This window comes from Odontesthes bonariensis, chromosome 17 (genome assembly GCF_027942865.1).
Source record: "Odontesthes bonariensis isolate fOdoBon6 chromosome 17, fOdoBon6.hap1, whole genome shotgun sequence".
NCBI classification, from domain to species: Eukaryota; Metazoa; Chordata; class Actinopteri; order Atheriniformes; family Atherinopsidae; genus Odontesthes; species Odontesthes bonariensis.
Genome location: NC_134522.1, coordinates 30,369,783 through 30,384,980, shown reverse-complemented (window position 1 = coordinate 30,384,980; position 15,198 = coordinate 30,369,783). Strand labels below are relative to the sequence as shown.

General features: G+C 46.8%; 1 protein-coding gene across 1 annotated transcript; it reads left to right on the top strand.

The window, feature by feature from the left end:
- Positions 1-3,503: 3,503 nt before the first annotated feature.
- On the top strand, positions 3,504-6,033 carry LOC142366173 (uncharacterized). The gene is made up of 4 exons (XM_075447990.1): positions 3,504-3,564; positions 4,204-4,750; positions 4,866-5,360; positions 5,461-6,033. The coding sequence occupies exons 3-4, from the start codon at positions 4,942-4,944 to the stop codon at positions 5,990-5,992; spliced, it is 951 nt and encodes a 316-aa protein (XP_075304105.1). The 5' UTR covers positions 3,504-3,564; positions 4,204-4,750; positions 4,866-4,941; the 3' UTR covers positions 5,993-6,033.
- Positions 6,034-15,198: the final 9,165 nt, after the last annotated feature.

Genomic DNA, 15,198 nt, shown 5'->3' with positions numbered 1-15,198 from the left:
CTCTGTCCGCCTGTCCTCCTCTGTCCGGCTGTCCTCCTCTGTCCGCCTGTCCCCCTGTCCTCCTCTGTCCACCTGTCCCCCTGTCCTCCTCTGTCCCCCTGTCCCCCTCTCCTCCTCTGTCCGGCTGTCTTCCTCTGTCCTCCTGTCCTCCTCTGTCCTCCTGTCCTCCGGCTCACGGAGGCGGCGCGGAGCCTCTCCGTCGGTAGCCCATCTACGGCTTGCGACGGAGCCGCCGAGGAGCGTGAGCCACGGGGCCGAGCCTGGTGCTCCGCGGAGTCTCCGTGAGCCGGAGGACAGGCCGACAGAGGAGGACAGCCGCAGAGCCACAGAGCTTGCGGCTGCCCTCTGTCCTCCGGCCCACGCAGCCGCCGTGAGCACCAGGCTCGTCTAGTAGCCTATTAGTTAGCACTAGATGCTCAACTATGCAACTAATTTCTCTCTATGACCTCTGTCCGGCTGTCCTCCTGTCCTCCTCTGTCCGGCTGTCCTCCTCTGTCCGCCTGTCCTCCTTTGTCCGGCTGTCCTCCTCTGTCCGGCTGTCCTCCTCTGTCCGCCTGTCCCCCTGTCCCCCTGTCCTCCTCTGTCCACCTGTCCCCCTGTCCTCCTCTGTCCCCCTGTCCCCCTCTCCTCCTCTGTCCGGCTGTCCTCCTCTGTCCTCCTGTCCTCCTCTGTCCGCCTGTCCTCCTCTGTCCGCCTGTCCTCCTCTGTCCGCCTGTCCTCCTCTGTCCCCCTGTCCTCCTCTGTCCAGCTGCCCTCCTCTGTCCGGCTGTCCTCCTCTGTCCCCCTGTCCTCCTCTGTCCGGCTGTCCTCCTCTGTCCGGCTGTCCTCCTCTGTCCCCCTGTCCTCCTCTGTCCGCCTGTCCTCCTCTGTCCGGCTGTCCTCCTCTGTCCGCCTGTCCCCCTGTCCCCCTGTCCTCCTCTGTCCACCTGTCCCCCTCTCCTCCTCTGTCCGGCTGTCCTCCTCTGTCCTCCTGTCCTCCTCTGTCCGCCTGTCCTCCTCTGTCCGCCTGTCCTCCTCTGTCCCCCTGTCCTCCTCTGTCCGCCTGTCCTCCTCTGTCCCCCTGTCCTCCTCTGTCCGGCTGCCCTCCTCTGTCCGGCTGTCCTCCTCTGTCCGGCTGTCCTCCTCTGTCCCCCTGTCCTCCTCTGTCCGCCTGTCCTCCTCTGTCCGCCTGTCCTCCTCTGTCCGCCTGTCCCCCTGTCCTCCTCTGTCCGCCTGTCCACCTGTCCCCCTGTCCTCCTCTGTCCCCCTGTCCCCCTCTCCTCCTCTGTCCGGCTGTCTTCCTCTGTCCTCCTGTCCTCCTCTGTCCTCCTGTCCTCCGGCTCACGGAGGCGGCGCGGAGCCTCTCCGTCGGTATCCCATCTACGGAGCGTGAGCCACGGGGCCGAGCCTGGTGCTCCGCGGAGTCTCCGTGAGCCGGAGGACAGGCCGACAGAGGAGGACAGCCGCGGAGCCACAGAGCTTGCGGCTGCCCTCTGTCCTCCGGCCCACGCAGCCGCCGTGAGCACCGGGCTCGTCTAGTAGCCTATTAGTTAGCACTAGATGCTCAACTATGCAACTAATTTCTCTCTATGACTAAATGAATAGCTGCATGATGGTCAGAAGAGAAAACTAAAGTCACTCTTAGTGTATGAACTCACTGTTGTCACCTTTCACTCGCTGTCACTAAACATGTTGCTCACGTGCACTGTGCCCCAGGCTCCTCTGTTAGCCAATTAGCCAGCCTAGCTACTCCTCTAACGTCAGGTAAATAAATTTAAAAAAAAAAAAAAAAAGCTCAACTCTAAAAATTTGACCAAATGCAACCTACTGAAGTTGCTGTTTGACTTTTATACTACCTGTTATTTGTGAAAAATTATGAAGTTAAATATTTCATGTTAACTTTGGGTATCTGATGTGGGCTTTTAACGGCATTAAAAAGTTTCTTTGTGATTTGATAACATGCAGAATGAATAATAGCAAACTGTCTCACTGAAATTAATCTTAAATCATGACTTACCTTTAGCAGCCAACAGCAGCCTGCACATGCGCAGATAAGCCAAGTATGTGTCAAGCGTGTGTTCGATCCTACCTAGGTCCGACCAGTTGGTGGCAGTACTGAGTTAACCTCACGTAAGTACACTTACGCACACAAAACCGGTTTTCATTCATTGTGGGGTAGCCCCTAAAAATTTGACAGGGCATCCATTTGACCTTTTTTTCTGAGGATTCAATGCTCAAGATTTTGGTACCCACACTGTGAGTGTGCAGTCAGGTGGTGGTTCCCATGATGTGACAGACACCACAGCCCTTTTACAGACAGCCGTTCCACTTCCTATTCGCCCCATTATAAAAAAATTGGCTGCAGTTCAGTTGATTTTCTCTGGGGGCGCTGGCGAGCGAGTGCAGAATGATCATTTTCCATAGGGCTGGCGCTAATAACTCAAAAAATGTCCCCGCTAGCGGCTGAAACCTGAAAATATTACTGTGATTTCTGACAGAGGGATGTGGATTTATATCGAAAGTACAATAACCTGGGAGTTATAGCTTTCTGTTTTCTTACAGGTCTGGCATTTGCGAGTCAGTATCCGCTAGCATCTAGCTAACGGAATCTGAAGAACGCACGGCTGATTACGACCGGCTGCTTTACGGCACTCGTCCACTGTGCCAGAGTGCTAACCTGGTGCCGCTAACAACAACCAAAGCTAAACCAGAGGCTAGTCAGAGAGTATGTAAAAGGGCTGTGCTGAAATCTGTAACTATTTGAGCTAACCCCTCTCTGCTAGCTCAGCGCTAGGACTGACCATGCCGTAAAGTGATGCCACATGCGTGACGTCACTCGGGATGCAATACTGACAATAAATGTGTATTTTAAACAAATCTAGTGCGTCTAAAAAATCAAACCAAGTGCCGTTTGAAAGGATAATTTCTCCTGCCTTTAGGAAAATTAAAATGAAAAAATATAAAAAATTATATCCAAAGCAATGGCTGGATCTAAGGTGGATTTCATTGTACCACCATAGAGTTCGGCGTGCTCTGCACTGCTTCGTTGGCGCCCCTAGAGTGCAGTACCACCCGGAAATAGCCGCCAGTTTTCCCTCTCCTCATAATAGAGACTCTCTGCAGACACACACACAGACACCAGGAAGTTAACCAGCTTGGGCTGCTGCTGATTGGTTGGCACACACCTCTGTTTGGTTTTGGCTCTCAGTATCCATGTTGCTGATCCTGGATCTGCTGAGATGTCCCAGGCCATTGTTGGCTTTGATCCTCATACATTTAACTTTGTCCTGAGAAAGGACAAGTTCCTGGTATTCCCAGGCGAATTCTCCTCCAAGTACTAAAGCGATCGTCAGCCGTCCAATGGTTGAGCAATGCTGAGCAGAGCTGAGCAGCGATCAGCCAATGGTTGAGCAATGCTGAGCAGAGCTGAGCGCTCAACAGACCAATCATTGAGCGATCAGGCTCACGCAGCCTCACGCACGTGTGTGACGTCACACTGGGGTCGTCTGCATTTCAAACCAAGATGGCGGTCGCCGGTAACTGTCAAATCTAGCGATACACATTTGACGCTCTCGTTTCCCTCAGGTAAGTTCAATTTTCTTCATTCTTAGCTCTTTCTGTTTGTAATTTGGTGGTGCATTTAGCCAGCTAGGTGTCACTTTTGCTGTGTTGAATGTTTCTATGAAAACCGGCAGATTAACGCGACTGTTAACAGCTGAACCGGCGAATCCAGCGATAGCCTACAGTACACATTTGACGCTCCCGTTTCTCTCAACTAAGTTCAATATTCTTCATTCTTAGCTCTTTCTGTTGGTAAATCGGTGGTGCATTTAGCCAGCTAGATGTCACTTTTTCTGTGTTGAATGATTCTCTTAAAACTGGCAAAAACGATTAGCATGCTGCTGTGAAAATGAATGACCTACCAATCGCCACTGTAATGTAACCTGACGATCCCTGGAAATACTTTAAAAACGTGATCAGACACTCTACCTCGCTTCTTAAGATCATAGAGATGGTGTTACAACAATTTGGATTTGAAATTCGATGTGGAAATATGCTTTAGAGGTGTAAACATGTCAACGATTTGTATGCTAAAAACAAAGTGATGAATGAATGGGCTGTTTTTGGTTACTACTTTTATGAGGGCTGTAGGGTCTCTAAAAATGTATTTAAGCCCTCATCTGCTTTTAGTTTTACTCATTTATTCACTTTTTACTGCACCAGATGAAACATGGAGAAGCCGCATCGGTGCAGCGTGTGCGACAAGATTTTTACTGAAAAGTCCAACCTGACGAGGCATGTAAAGATCCATGCCATCGCCAGGGAGACTTTTGATTGTAATGTCTGAAAAAAGAGCTTGACCACAAAATCATCGCTGGTCAGCCATCAACTGCAGCACCAGTACCCCAACATAGTTCTCTACCGGCAAGGAGAGGCCAGGCTGCAGTGTACGTCAGCAGCAAAGTCTGTGGAAGAGGCCCCCAGCACCATTGTTGACCCTACATGGCTGGATCCCAAGACAGCAGAGGCGGCTGCCAAGAGGTCCGGGGGTGAGCTGTGGAAAGGTCAGCTGGTCATCGTGTTTGGGAAGTACGCCGGTCAGACCTTCAGGTGGCTTATTGAAAACAATGTCGGCTGGCTGGTGTGGTTGCTGTTCGAGTACTGTCAGCAGGGAGAGCAGAACGAGCTGATGAAATGGCAGAAGGAGCGACTGCTCGAGTACGCCAGAGAGTTCCCTCCTGTCACATGTCACCTTGACAGGAGGTTGAAGGTAAGATAAACTCAGTTACCTTTTAGACCTGAGTAATTGATGTTAAGCAGTAACCAGTATTAGTAAAAGTATTATTTTATGAGATTAGTCTATAGTTGTATTTTAATTTCTGCAGAAAGCTCAATCAAAGAAAGACTGGGCTCCTCCGACCGTCCCCGACCTCTCTCAGAAAGACCCCAACTACACCACCGATGCCGAGTTGTTGGCTGCTGCAGGACAGTCGCCTGCTCTACCTCCTCCTCAAGATGCTGAAGAACCGAGCGCCGGCCAATCAGCTCACCTCCCCCAGCAAGGTCACAGCCTCTTTGAAGGGACAGTATAAGAGGATTGCAGACCGAGTCCGAGACGACCCCATCCTCGGCGGTCTCGTCATTCCACTGCCCAACTTGAACGCCAAGTCCATCTCGACCTTCACTGCCAGGGAGGAGAAAAAGGCCAACTACGGGGCGACAGTACTGCCGAAGGAGACGCCTCACCTGAAAGTGCTGTCAGACGCACCGTTCCCTGAAGCTCCTGCGCTGCCAACGTCCCTCCCACCACCAGACCGGCCTCAGGTCCAGTACCAGCACGTTCATCACGAGGCTGGAAAAAGGCGTGGTGAGAAGCGGAGGTAAGTTGTCATAAGCACTTTGTTTCACCTGTTGGCTGTGGAAAGCAAATAGCACATACGTCATATCGATACTCATTACATGTGTATTTTATATTTCCAGAATATTTGTTGAAGAGCCAGAGCCTGTGCCTTCTGTGAGACGGCCCGTTCAGCCCACAGCGTCGTCCTCCTCCACTCGTCCAAAGCCTGCTGCGCCCACCCCCATTCTGCCAGGGCCTGCTGCATCCACCCACCTCCAGCCAAAGCCTGCTGCATCCACCTATGGACCACCCCCTGTGTCGGCAGCACCCATACTGCTGGTTCTCCCCTCACAGCCACAGGCTCCCTCCGTCCTGTTTCGTGGGCCATCGTGCAGCCAGAGCTTTGTACCTCCTGCACCAACAGTCTCGGCACTCATGCCGAACAAGTCCTTGCGGCCATGTGGGGCTTGCCACGTGCCTAATTGTGGTGGACAGCGGAAGAGGTACACACCTCCCAAGGACAAAGTGGCTGGAAGCACCCAGAAAATTTTTTCCTACTGTCCAACCACTAGGAAATCCACCACCTCTGGGTTTGACAGTGTGGTGTACGACAGCTTCATACACTTTAAATGTGTGGTGGATGCAGAGTTGGAAAAGAGGGGAACTGTGTAAATAACTGTAAATAATTGTGTAAATAACTTTGTTTGTTTGTGTGTGTGTGTGTGTGTGTGTGTTTGTGTTTCAAAGTATAATCTATTATTTATATAGTTCAAAAGTTACAAATAATGCACTTTACAGTTCTTGTGTTTGTTTTTTTATTTATGTTGCTGTTAAAATGCACTTTATTATCTTTTTATACAAACATGTTCTGGCCTATGTTCAGTATCAAGGCCAATCTAACCTCAATCATTTTAACCGTAATCAGTTCTGATCTAACACAATCAGTTTACATACCCTTTAGTGGTTGTTCATGTTCAGATAATCTGTGTTTTTGTCATGCGTGTTGTTTGTTTGTCTTTGTCAGCTTCATGTCTTTGTGATGTTTGTATGTCTGTCAGCTCCATGTTTAACACAATGATTGCAAATGGTAGCGCATGTTTGTCTCTCGTCTTGTCTCGTGTTCTCGCTCGTAGATCTGTACCTTGTCGTGGTGAGCGAGCTTTAAACCAAACAGATCTTGTATACTTGTGTTTTCATGCATTGCCTTTTAAATGAAACACATTCTGGATGAAAAATAAAAGTTGTAAAAGTATTTCAAGTATTTTGGAGTCTCTGTATGCTTGGGTTTCAGAAGGGTTGGGATAGTGTAAGATAACACATCAATTCACTGATACATTACACCCTTTCTTAATTCAGCCCAAAAATGTAACAGTTACACACTTTTCCACTTGACTATATGAATCTCATCAACTGAAACTATGAAAATAATACACAAAACATTCAGCTGACTAGTGGATTTCAATAGATGGATAGATAGATACTTTATTGATCCCCATGGGGAAATTCAAGAAATTAGAAAGGAAATCAGGCTTTGTACATAACAATTTCCGTAAATAACACTTCAGGATTTTGACCACCAGATGGCACCATCCGTTTTGATCATTTTCGATCGATCCCAGGGTTGAGCAATATGTACTTGGGGGGGTCATGAGCCATTCCCAGGCGGTCTCCCATCCAAGTACTAACCAGGCCCGACTCTGCTTAGCTTCTGAGATCGGACGAGATCAGGCGTGCTCAGGGCAGTGTGGCCGTAAGCCAGCAAAGGAATCACAAACCAGCTTTTTATAGATTCTGAAACAGAATCTGTTATTGTATTCTGACTTCTAAAATAGAACGATACTGTTTAGAGAAGACGCAGTTTATGAGCATGTCGTGGGATTGAGCTTCTCTGGTTTCTCTATATGACAACGGACACAAAACTACACACAGGGAAAAGAGGCTTTTGACAGACACTAAGTTATCTGAGAGTCCCATTTTCAGCTGCAGAGAACAATCACATCAGGGAAGTCAATGTGCAGGCTCAACAGCAGCCTCTCAAGCCAGCTCTCTGGTAAAATAGGGGAAACGTATGGTTCCAGCACCTATATAACATATATTTGTCACAGGGACTGTGGCTTACAGCCACACCCCCATGATCACTTGTGACAGTCGGTGCCCTGCAGCAATTTGTTTGAGAGAGCGCGTGCGTTTGAAAGAGTGAGTGACAGTGTTTGGTGAGTGTTTTGACTGATCGTGTGTGAGTTAGATTTGTTTGTATAGTTGTGTGTTTTGTTTTATTCCCCCAGCAGCTTCGCTGTTCGGGGGAACGTCCTCGTTTCGTTTGTTTTTGTAACCGGACGGATAACATGGCAAACGAAACAATGGAACGGAAAATGACAACGATACAGAACAATGGAGAACGGCTGATGGATGATAGGCGAGTGAATGATGGTGGGAAAGAAAGCGAGATAAGGAGAGTAAATGAAGGTATGAATAAAGGAGGAAATGAAAATGGAGGAGAGAAAGTGAGAAAGAATGGAGAAGTGAATGCAGCAATTTGGAAGGGAGAAAGTAGAAGTTCGAGTTTGAATGAAGAGAATATGAAGAATGAAGGGGAAAATGTGAAAGATGGTGGCTTCAGAAAGGAGCTGACCGTGATTGTGGAGCTGGCAGGGCATGACAAAGTGACTTTGATGGAGTTGCTGAGAGGCATAAAAGAAAGCTTTGGAATAGTTCTAGCCTGCAGAATGAAGGCAAAGAGCACGTTTGAGATAACCATGCAGGACGGGAAAGGCAAGGCGCGCCTCATGGACGGCTTCTTATTGAAGGGAGTGCGGGTAATGGCAAAGGAAGTTCGAAGCAATGAACTGGTTGTATCCTTCCTTAACTTGCCCCCGTACATTACTGACGTGGAAATATGCCAAAAAATAGCAACTTGGGGGGTGAAGGCAACTTCGCCGATTAAAAGGAGGAAATGGCCTGGAACAGACGTGGCTGACGGCACGCGATTTTGCAAAGTTCAATTTAATGACAAAGTGCAATCGCTGCCGTATTCGACTAAATTTGAAACCCTGGAGGGAGGAGAATACTTTCGTGTAATACACGACAGATAAGTTAAAGTGTGCCGGCTTTGCATTCAGCCGGGACATATTCTAAGAGAATGTCCGGAATTCAAGTGCCATAAGTGCACAAAACAGGGGCATTACGCACGAGAGTGCAATAATGGGACAGACAAAGAGCAGCACAACGGAGAACAGGAGGAGCAGAGCGGAGGTGGAGGAGCGAGCCAGGAGATTGTTGGTGGAGAGGAGGAGCAGAACGGAGGTGGAGCAGTGAGCTTGGAGCTCGTTGGTGAAGAGGAGGTGCAGAGCGGAGGTGGAGCAGGAAGCCTGGAGCTGGTTGACGGAGAGGAGGAGCAGAGCGGATGTGAAGGAGAGAAACTGGAGCTCGTTGACGGAGAGGTGGAGCAGATGGAGGAGGGAGGCGAGCGAGACGGAGAGGAGGAGGACCTGACGGTGGTGGAGGAGACACCAACGCAGATGAGAGGGGAGAAGGAGAGAGATGGCCACAACGGCAGCGAGCAAGGAGAGGACAGAGGAGAGGAGAGGAGAGCCATGGTGGAGAGAAGAAGACGGCAGACGAGTGGAGCAAGCAGAGGACTGAGGAGGCAGCGGGGAGGGGGGGTAGGGGGGTCAAGGGAGGACTTGCGGGGAGGGGGGGTAGGGGGGTCAAGGGAGGACTTGCGGGCAGGGCAGGAATGTGAATGGGCAATGGGAGAAGTAACAGACAGCAGTGAGGATAACATGGAGGAGGTGATATCAACCAGAAAAAGGCCTTTGGGGAAAAGAGAAGTGAAAAGGATTGGGAAGGTGAAAAAGAGTTTAAAATGAAGAGAAGGATAATTGTGTATATACTACTATTTATGTTAAAAATTACATCGTTTAATGTAAATGGGCTGCGTGACAAAAACAGAAGGCAACAAGCTTGGCAGGTGTGTGACGGGGATATTATGTGTATGCAAGAGACACATTGGGATGAGGAGTGCATGAGAGAAGTAAAGAAGGAATGGATGGGAGAAATGTATGTGAACAATAGTGGGGCAAAGTCCAGAGGGGTGGCTATTCTTGTGAAGAGGGGAGTAGTCAGCAATATAAAGAAGTGTGTGGATGATGGGGAGGGGCGAGTGATAGGGATCACGTTTGATTATGTGGGGAAAGAATACAGACTAATAAATGTGTATGCACCAAATGAGGAGAAGGAGAGAAAGGTCTTTTTTGAGGGAATAGGAGGAATGTGTGGGGAGAACTGCATGGTGGTGGGAGACTTTAACGTATGGTGTGGGAGACTGGATGCATCTGCGAGTGTGTGTTTTAAGAGCGACTCTACAAGAGGTGTGTTGAAAGAGGTAATGAGAGTGAACGGATTGATAGATGTATGGAGGGAGAGGAATCCAGAGAAGAGGGAGTTCACAAGGAGGCAAGTGGTGAGAGGGGTGTTAAAGCAGAGCCGGATAGATTTAGTGCTCAGTACGAGGGACATAGAGAATAAGATAGGTAAGATAGAATATAGGGTAACTGCACTGAGCGACCACATGATGGTAGGGTTCAGTTTAGGACAAGGCATAGAGAGAAGGGGGGGGGGGGGGGGGGGGGAGTGTGGTGTTTGAATGGTGAGTTGCTGAAAGAAAGAAAGTATAAGGAGAAAGTGAGAGAATGTATTGCAAGGAGAATAAATGAAAACATGTATGAGGATGACATTGGGAGGTGGTGGGAAAGCTTTAAAGAGGAGATAAAGGATCTGAGCATAGCTTATAGTAGAAACAGGAGTAGGGAAGAGAAGGAAAGAGAACAGAGGTTAAAGCGAGAATTAGACAGAGAAGCTGAGAGAGCAGATAGGGAAGCAGGACATGATTTAGGGAGGTATATAGGAATTAAGGAGGAGCTGAAAGGGATAGAGCAGAAGAAGTGTATGGGAGCGATAGTTAGAAGCAGGGCCAGATACGCCATTGAGGGAGAGAAGTGCACAGGGTTTTTTTTAGGGTTAGAAAAGACAAAGCAGAAGAGGAATTTCTTAGAACAGGTAGAAGGGAAGAAGGGAGAGAAGATAAAAGATTTTGTAGGGATAGCGGACAGAGTAGAAGAGTTTTATAGGGATTTATTTAGGAAAGAAGAGGTAGATGAGGAGAGCATAGGGCAGGTAATAGATAAGGTGAGGGCTAGGCTAACAGAAGAGGGCAGGGACATGTGTGAGGGTGAGATAGGGACGGGAGAAATAGAGAAAGCGATAGGGGGGTTAGGGAGGAATAAGAGTCCAGGGTTGGATGGATTGACAGGGGAATTCTACAGAGAGTTTAGAGAGGAGTTAGTGCCTGTGTTAGATAAGCTATTTAAATGGATAGAAGAAAAGGGAGAGATGCCAGTTAGTATGATGACAGGATTAGTTAGTATAATACACAAGAAAGGGGATAGGGACAGATTAGAAAACTACAGACCACTGAGCATGTTAAATGGAGATTATAAAATATTAGCACGGGTGCTAGCAAACAGGATCAAAAGAGTAATAGGGACGGTGGTGGGAAGCGCACAGGCTTACAGCATACCAGGTAGGGACATAGCAGACACAATAAGTAGCATCAGGGACACGATAGATTACATGAAGGGAGGAACAGGAGGGTTAGTGGTTAGCTTAGATCTGAACAAAGCATTTGACAGAGTAGACCACACATACTTGTACAGGGTGTTAGAAAAGGTAGGGTTTGGGGAGAGGTTAGTGGGATGGATTAAGAGGTTATATGATAGGGCAGTTAGTTGTGTTAAAATAAATGGGATAATCACAGACACGTTTAGATTAGAGAGGTCAGTTAGGCAAGGGTGTCCGCTATCGGCGCTGCTGTACTCGTCATCTGCAGAGCCTTTAGCGGTGATGCTGGAGAAAAACGACAGGATCAGAGGCATAGAGTTGCCAGGGGGGCACAGAAGTTTAGTTTATCAGTACGCAGATGACACGACAGTTACGGTCAGGGACAGCGAGAGCGTAGCTGAGGTCTTAGAGAGTGTAGAGCTGTATGGTAGGGCATCAGGGGCGAAATTGAACAAAGAAAAGTCAGAGGTCATGTATATAGGGGCAGGTAGAGCAGGGCAAACAGAACTAGGGTTGAAGGAGAAGAAGGATTATTTTAAAGTGTTAGGTGTAAACTTAGGGATAGAAGCCAGAGAAGGGAGGGATATGCAGTATGAAGGGCTAATGAATAGCATCAAAAAAACACTGGAGTTTTGGAAGAAGAGAGGGCTTACACTGAGGGGGAAGGTGGTGGTGGTGAATGCGTTAATAGTGAGTAAGATTGGTTATGTGATGAATGTGTTGGATGTGCCTGAGAGAGTGTTGAAGGAGATGGAGAGAATGGTGAATGAGTTTTTATGGGATGGGAAAGGAGTGAGGATAGCTAGGGAGGTGTTGGAGAATGAGTATGATGATGGTGGGTTAAAACTAATAAATTTAGAAAGGAAAAAGAAAGCAATGAGAGTGAAAATGATGGTAAGATATTTAAAAAATAAAAAAGATCAAGTGTGGAAGGTGTTTCTAGGGAGGGCAATAGATGAATGTGGTGGATGTGGTGGGAGTGCGGTGTACATGGATTTGAAGGAAGGTATGTTGAGCGGAGTGTCTGAGTTTCATAAGGAGGTGCTGGGAGCGTGGGGGGAGTTTGTGAAAAATGTGGAGTATGAATGTAAGAATGTGAGGCAGGTGTGGGAGCAGCCAGTGTTTTTAAACCCAAAAATCACTTGTGGGGGGAGCACAATATACAACAGGCTGATGTGGAGGGCAGGGATCAGGAAAGTGAGGGATATAGTGTATGAATATGTACCAGGATTTATGAGGGCACAGGTGATGGTGGACGAGGTGAGAGAAAGGGGGGATGAGATGGCGCTGAGAACGGCAGAAGGGGTAATGGGGAAAATAAGGGAGGGAATGCCGAGTGAATGGGTGAGAATGATTGAGGGTGAGGTTGGGGAAAATGAAAATGAAGCTGGAGAAATGGGAATGTATGTGGGGGAAGGGGAGGGGAGGATGAAAGTAATGAGTGTGAAAGCAAGGGTGATATACAGAAGTCTGAGAAGGAAAGAAATAAAGAGACCGGCAGCGGAGAAAGTGTGGGAGAGGGTGATGGGGGACATGGATGAAAAAGGAATATGGAAAAACCTAAGGGTCAAATGCAACACCCCTGAATGTGAAAATTTTGATTTTATGTTGAGGCACAACAGAATTTTTAATAATTTAGCAATAAGTAGATTTGATGTGAATGTAAGGAAAGAATGTGATGTGTGCGGTGTCGGGGTGGAAACGTGTATGCATGAGTTTGTTGAATGTGGTGAACTGGTCGGGTATTTTAAGAAAATGAAAGAGCTAATAAACAGATGTTGGGATAAAGAAGTGTGGGGGGAAACGGGCTGGAGAGAGGTGTGGTTGTTTGGAGTGAGGGGAAGGATGGAAGGGAAGAATGTAAATCTGATGAACTATGTTTTGAGTCACGCCAGGTACGCTGTAAAAATGAGGAGGGACATAGCCCATTACGAAAAAAAGAAAGTGGAGGTGTGGAGTATCTTTAAAAGCATCACGACAAGAGACGTGCACAGGGTTTTAACACACTTAGGGGTAGAAGAGTTCACTGAGGGTTTTGTGGAGGGGAGCACTTTCATACAGATTGGGGATGGGGGTGTGAAGTTAGACTTTGGGTAGAGCAAGGGTGGCTTAATGTTTTTATTTATTTCAATGGTTTGGTGAGGGGGCCTGTGGGCACGAGGAGAAGGAGAAGACCTACAGGCTGTCTCACTTGGTTAGTTTTGTCATGTCGGTGTTTCTGTTAATAGTTATATTTTTATTTTTTAATTTTTATTTCTATGGTTTGGTGAGGGGGCCTGTGGGCGAGAGGGAAGTGAAAAACTACGGGCTGTCTCACTAGGTTTTTGTTTTGTCATATTGGATTTATGTCTTTTTGTTCCTTTTACAGTATATGGTTTGGTGAGGAGGTCTGTAGGATGAAAGAGAGGGAGAAGACCCAATGATAGCCTCACGAATTTGTGTTTTTTGCTTTGACTGTATTGTAAATAATATATGTGTATATATGGTTCAAATGAGTATACATGTAAATATGTAATTTGATGTAATTTGAAATTTGTACTTTTTGATAATAAAAGAGAAAAAAAAAAAAAAAAAAAAGCACGCCTGATCTCGTCTGATCTCAGAAGCTAAGCAGAGTCGGGCCTGGTTAGTACTTGGATGGGAGACCGCCTGGGAATACCAGGTGCTGTAAGCCTTTTGGCTTCTCCAGGCGCATGCAGTTTGGCTACGTCAAATGCAAAAGCATTCCCTGTTTGACTTTTTGGAACTTGTCCTTTCTCAGGACAAAGTTAAATGTATGAGGATCAAAGCCAACAATGGCCTGGGACATCTCAGCAGATCCAGGATCAGCAACATGGATACTGAGAGCCAAAACCAAACAGAGGTGTGTGCCAACCAATCAGCAGCAGCCCAAGCTGGTTAACTTCCTGGTGTCTGTGTCTGTGTTGAAGTAAATGGAACTGTAATTTTGTAACAATTGCAAAGAATTGTCGCTGTTGATAAAAATGATGTTATTAACATCCATTTGTCAGACGGAAGGTAATCATGAGTCGTGTTATGTTGACAGCTGCACCGTCACTGTGAAGGAGAGAGCACGAGAGTTTTATAAATAGCTCCTGATGGTGTGTGTACTGTTGTGTTGACCTCCCTAAGAAAGTGAATCTGATGCAACATTTCCCCAGCTATGTTCAGGGAATATAGTCCATTACACAAACACTTTTACAATTGATTATATAAACCACCCCAGTCAGAACATCATCTGAGACGTCTACCCTGTGAGGGACAGCTGTGGTTTAAGCTGTGGGAGTTAGAGGCTGCTGGAAGCTCTAACAGTCAACCAGCCACAGAGGAATAAGCTCTGATCACTTTTTTCATCTCATTGCTTTACACCTTCACTGCTTGACTAGGCTCATAGATTATCTATGTACAATACATCTTCACTGTAAAATCCAACAGCTGCCCTGACATACATACATTCGTTAACTTTACTAGGTTAATTACAATATGCACTTATGACTGATATTTATGAAGTAACAGTTAGTTTCATGGTGAAAAGATGACTTTATTTAGAGTGAAGCTCACTCAACAATATGTAGGAACACAGTCTCACTCCCACTGCGCATTCAAAGAAGAAGAAGTGTGCATGCGCAGTAGCAACATTCAGTCTCTCCCGCTCAGCAACGTATATTTTGTCTATGTCAGCAACGCGGCAGTCCAGCACACAGGCCGGGGCACTGAGGGGAGCCTCCTGAGTCCACTTTTTCAGTTTTTTTAAAATTCTTTTGAAGAAGAATAAATAAGGTAAGTTATCAAGCAAGTATGTTTGTTAATATGTTTTAATTACTGCTCCGACTGTTAGCGTTCACGTGCTAACGTTAGCGTTATTTAGCCAGCAAACGAACCAAACAGGCATAACATTAGCCTGTTCAAGCCATGGTTAAGGTGAGTTTGGGCGGTTTCCCGCCATAGTCCTGTGATTATCTTAAAACATTTTAATAGTTCCAAAGCCTAATTACTTTGAAAGTCTTACATTTGAAATGTTGTAGCATGAGTTTTCCGTTTTCCCCAAATTGACAGCGATGGCATTTTGGCCTGACTTTCAAATTTGCAATGTGAAAATGACGGTTTTCAGTTAATCAAATCAAATCAAATCAAATCAAATCAAATCAAATCAAATCAAATCAAATCAAATCAAGTTTATTTGTATAGCACATTTCATGTACAAACAATTCAAAGTGCTTTACATAAAATAAAAGCATTGCTGCATGGAGTGGAAGAAG

Excerpts from the sequence above, each read along its gene's own strand:
- LOC142366173 (XM_075447990.1), top strand. The coding sequence starts at position 4,942 with ATGCCGAGTTGTTGGCTGCTGCAGGACAGTCGCCTGCTCTACCTCCTC. Across the intron at positions 5,361-5,460 it reads AGGCGTGGTGAGAAGCGGAG|AATATTTGTTGAAGAGCCAG; the intron begins GTAAGTTGTCAT and ends TTATATTTCCAG.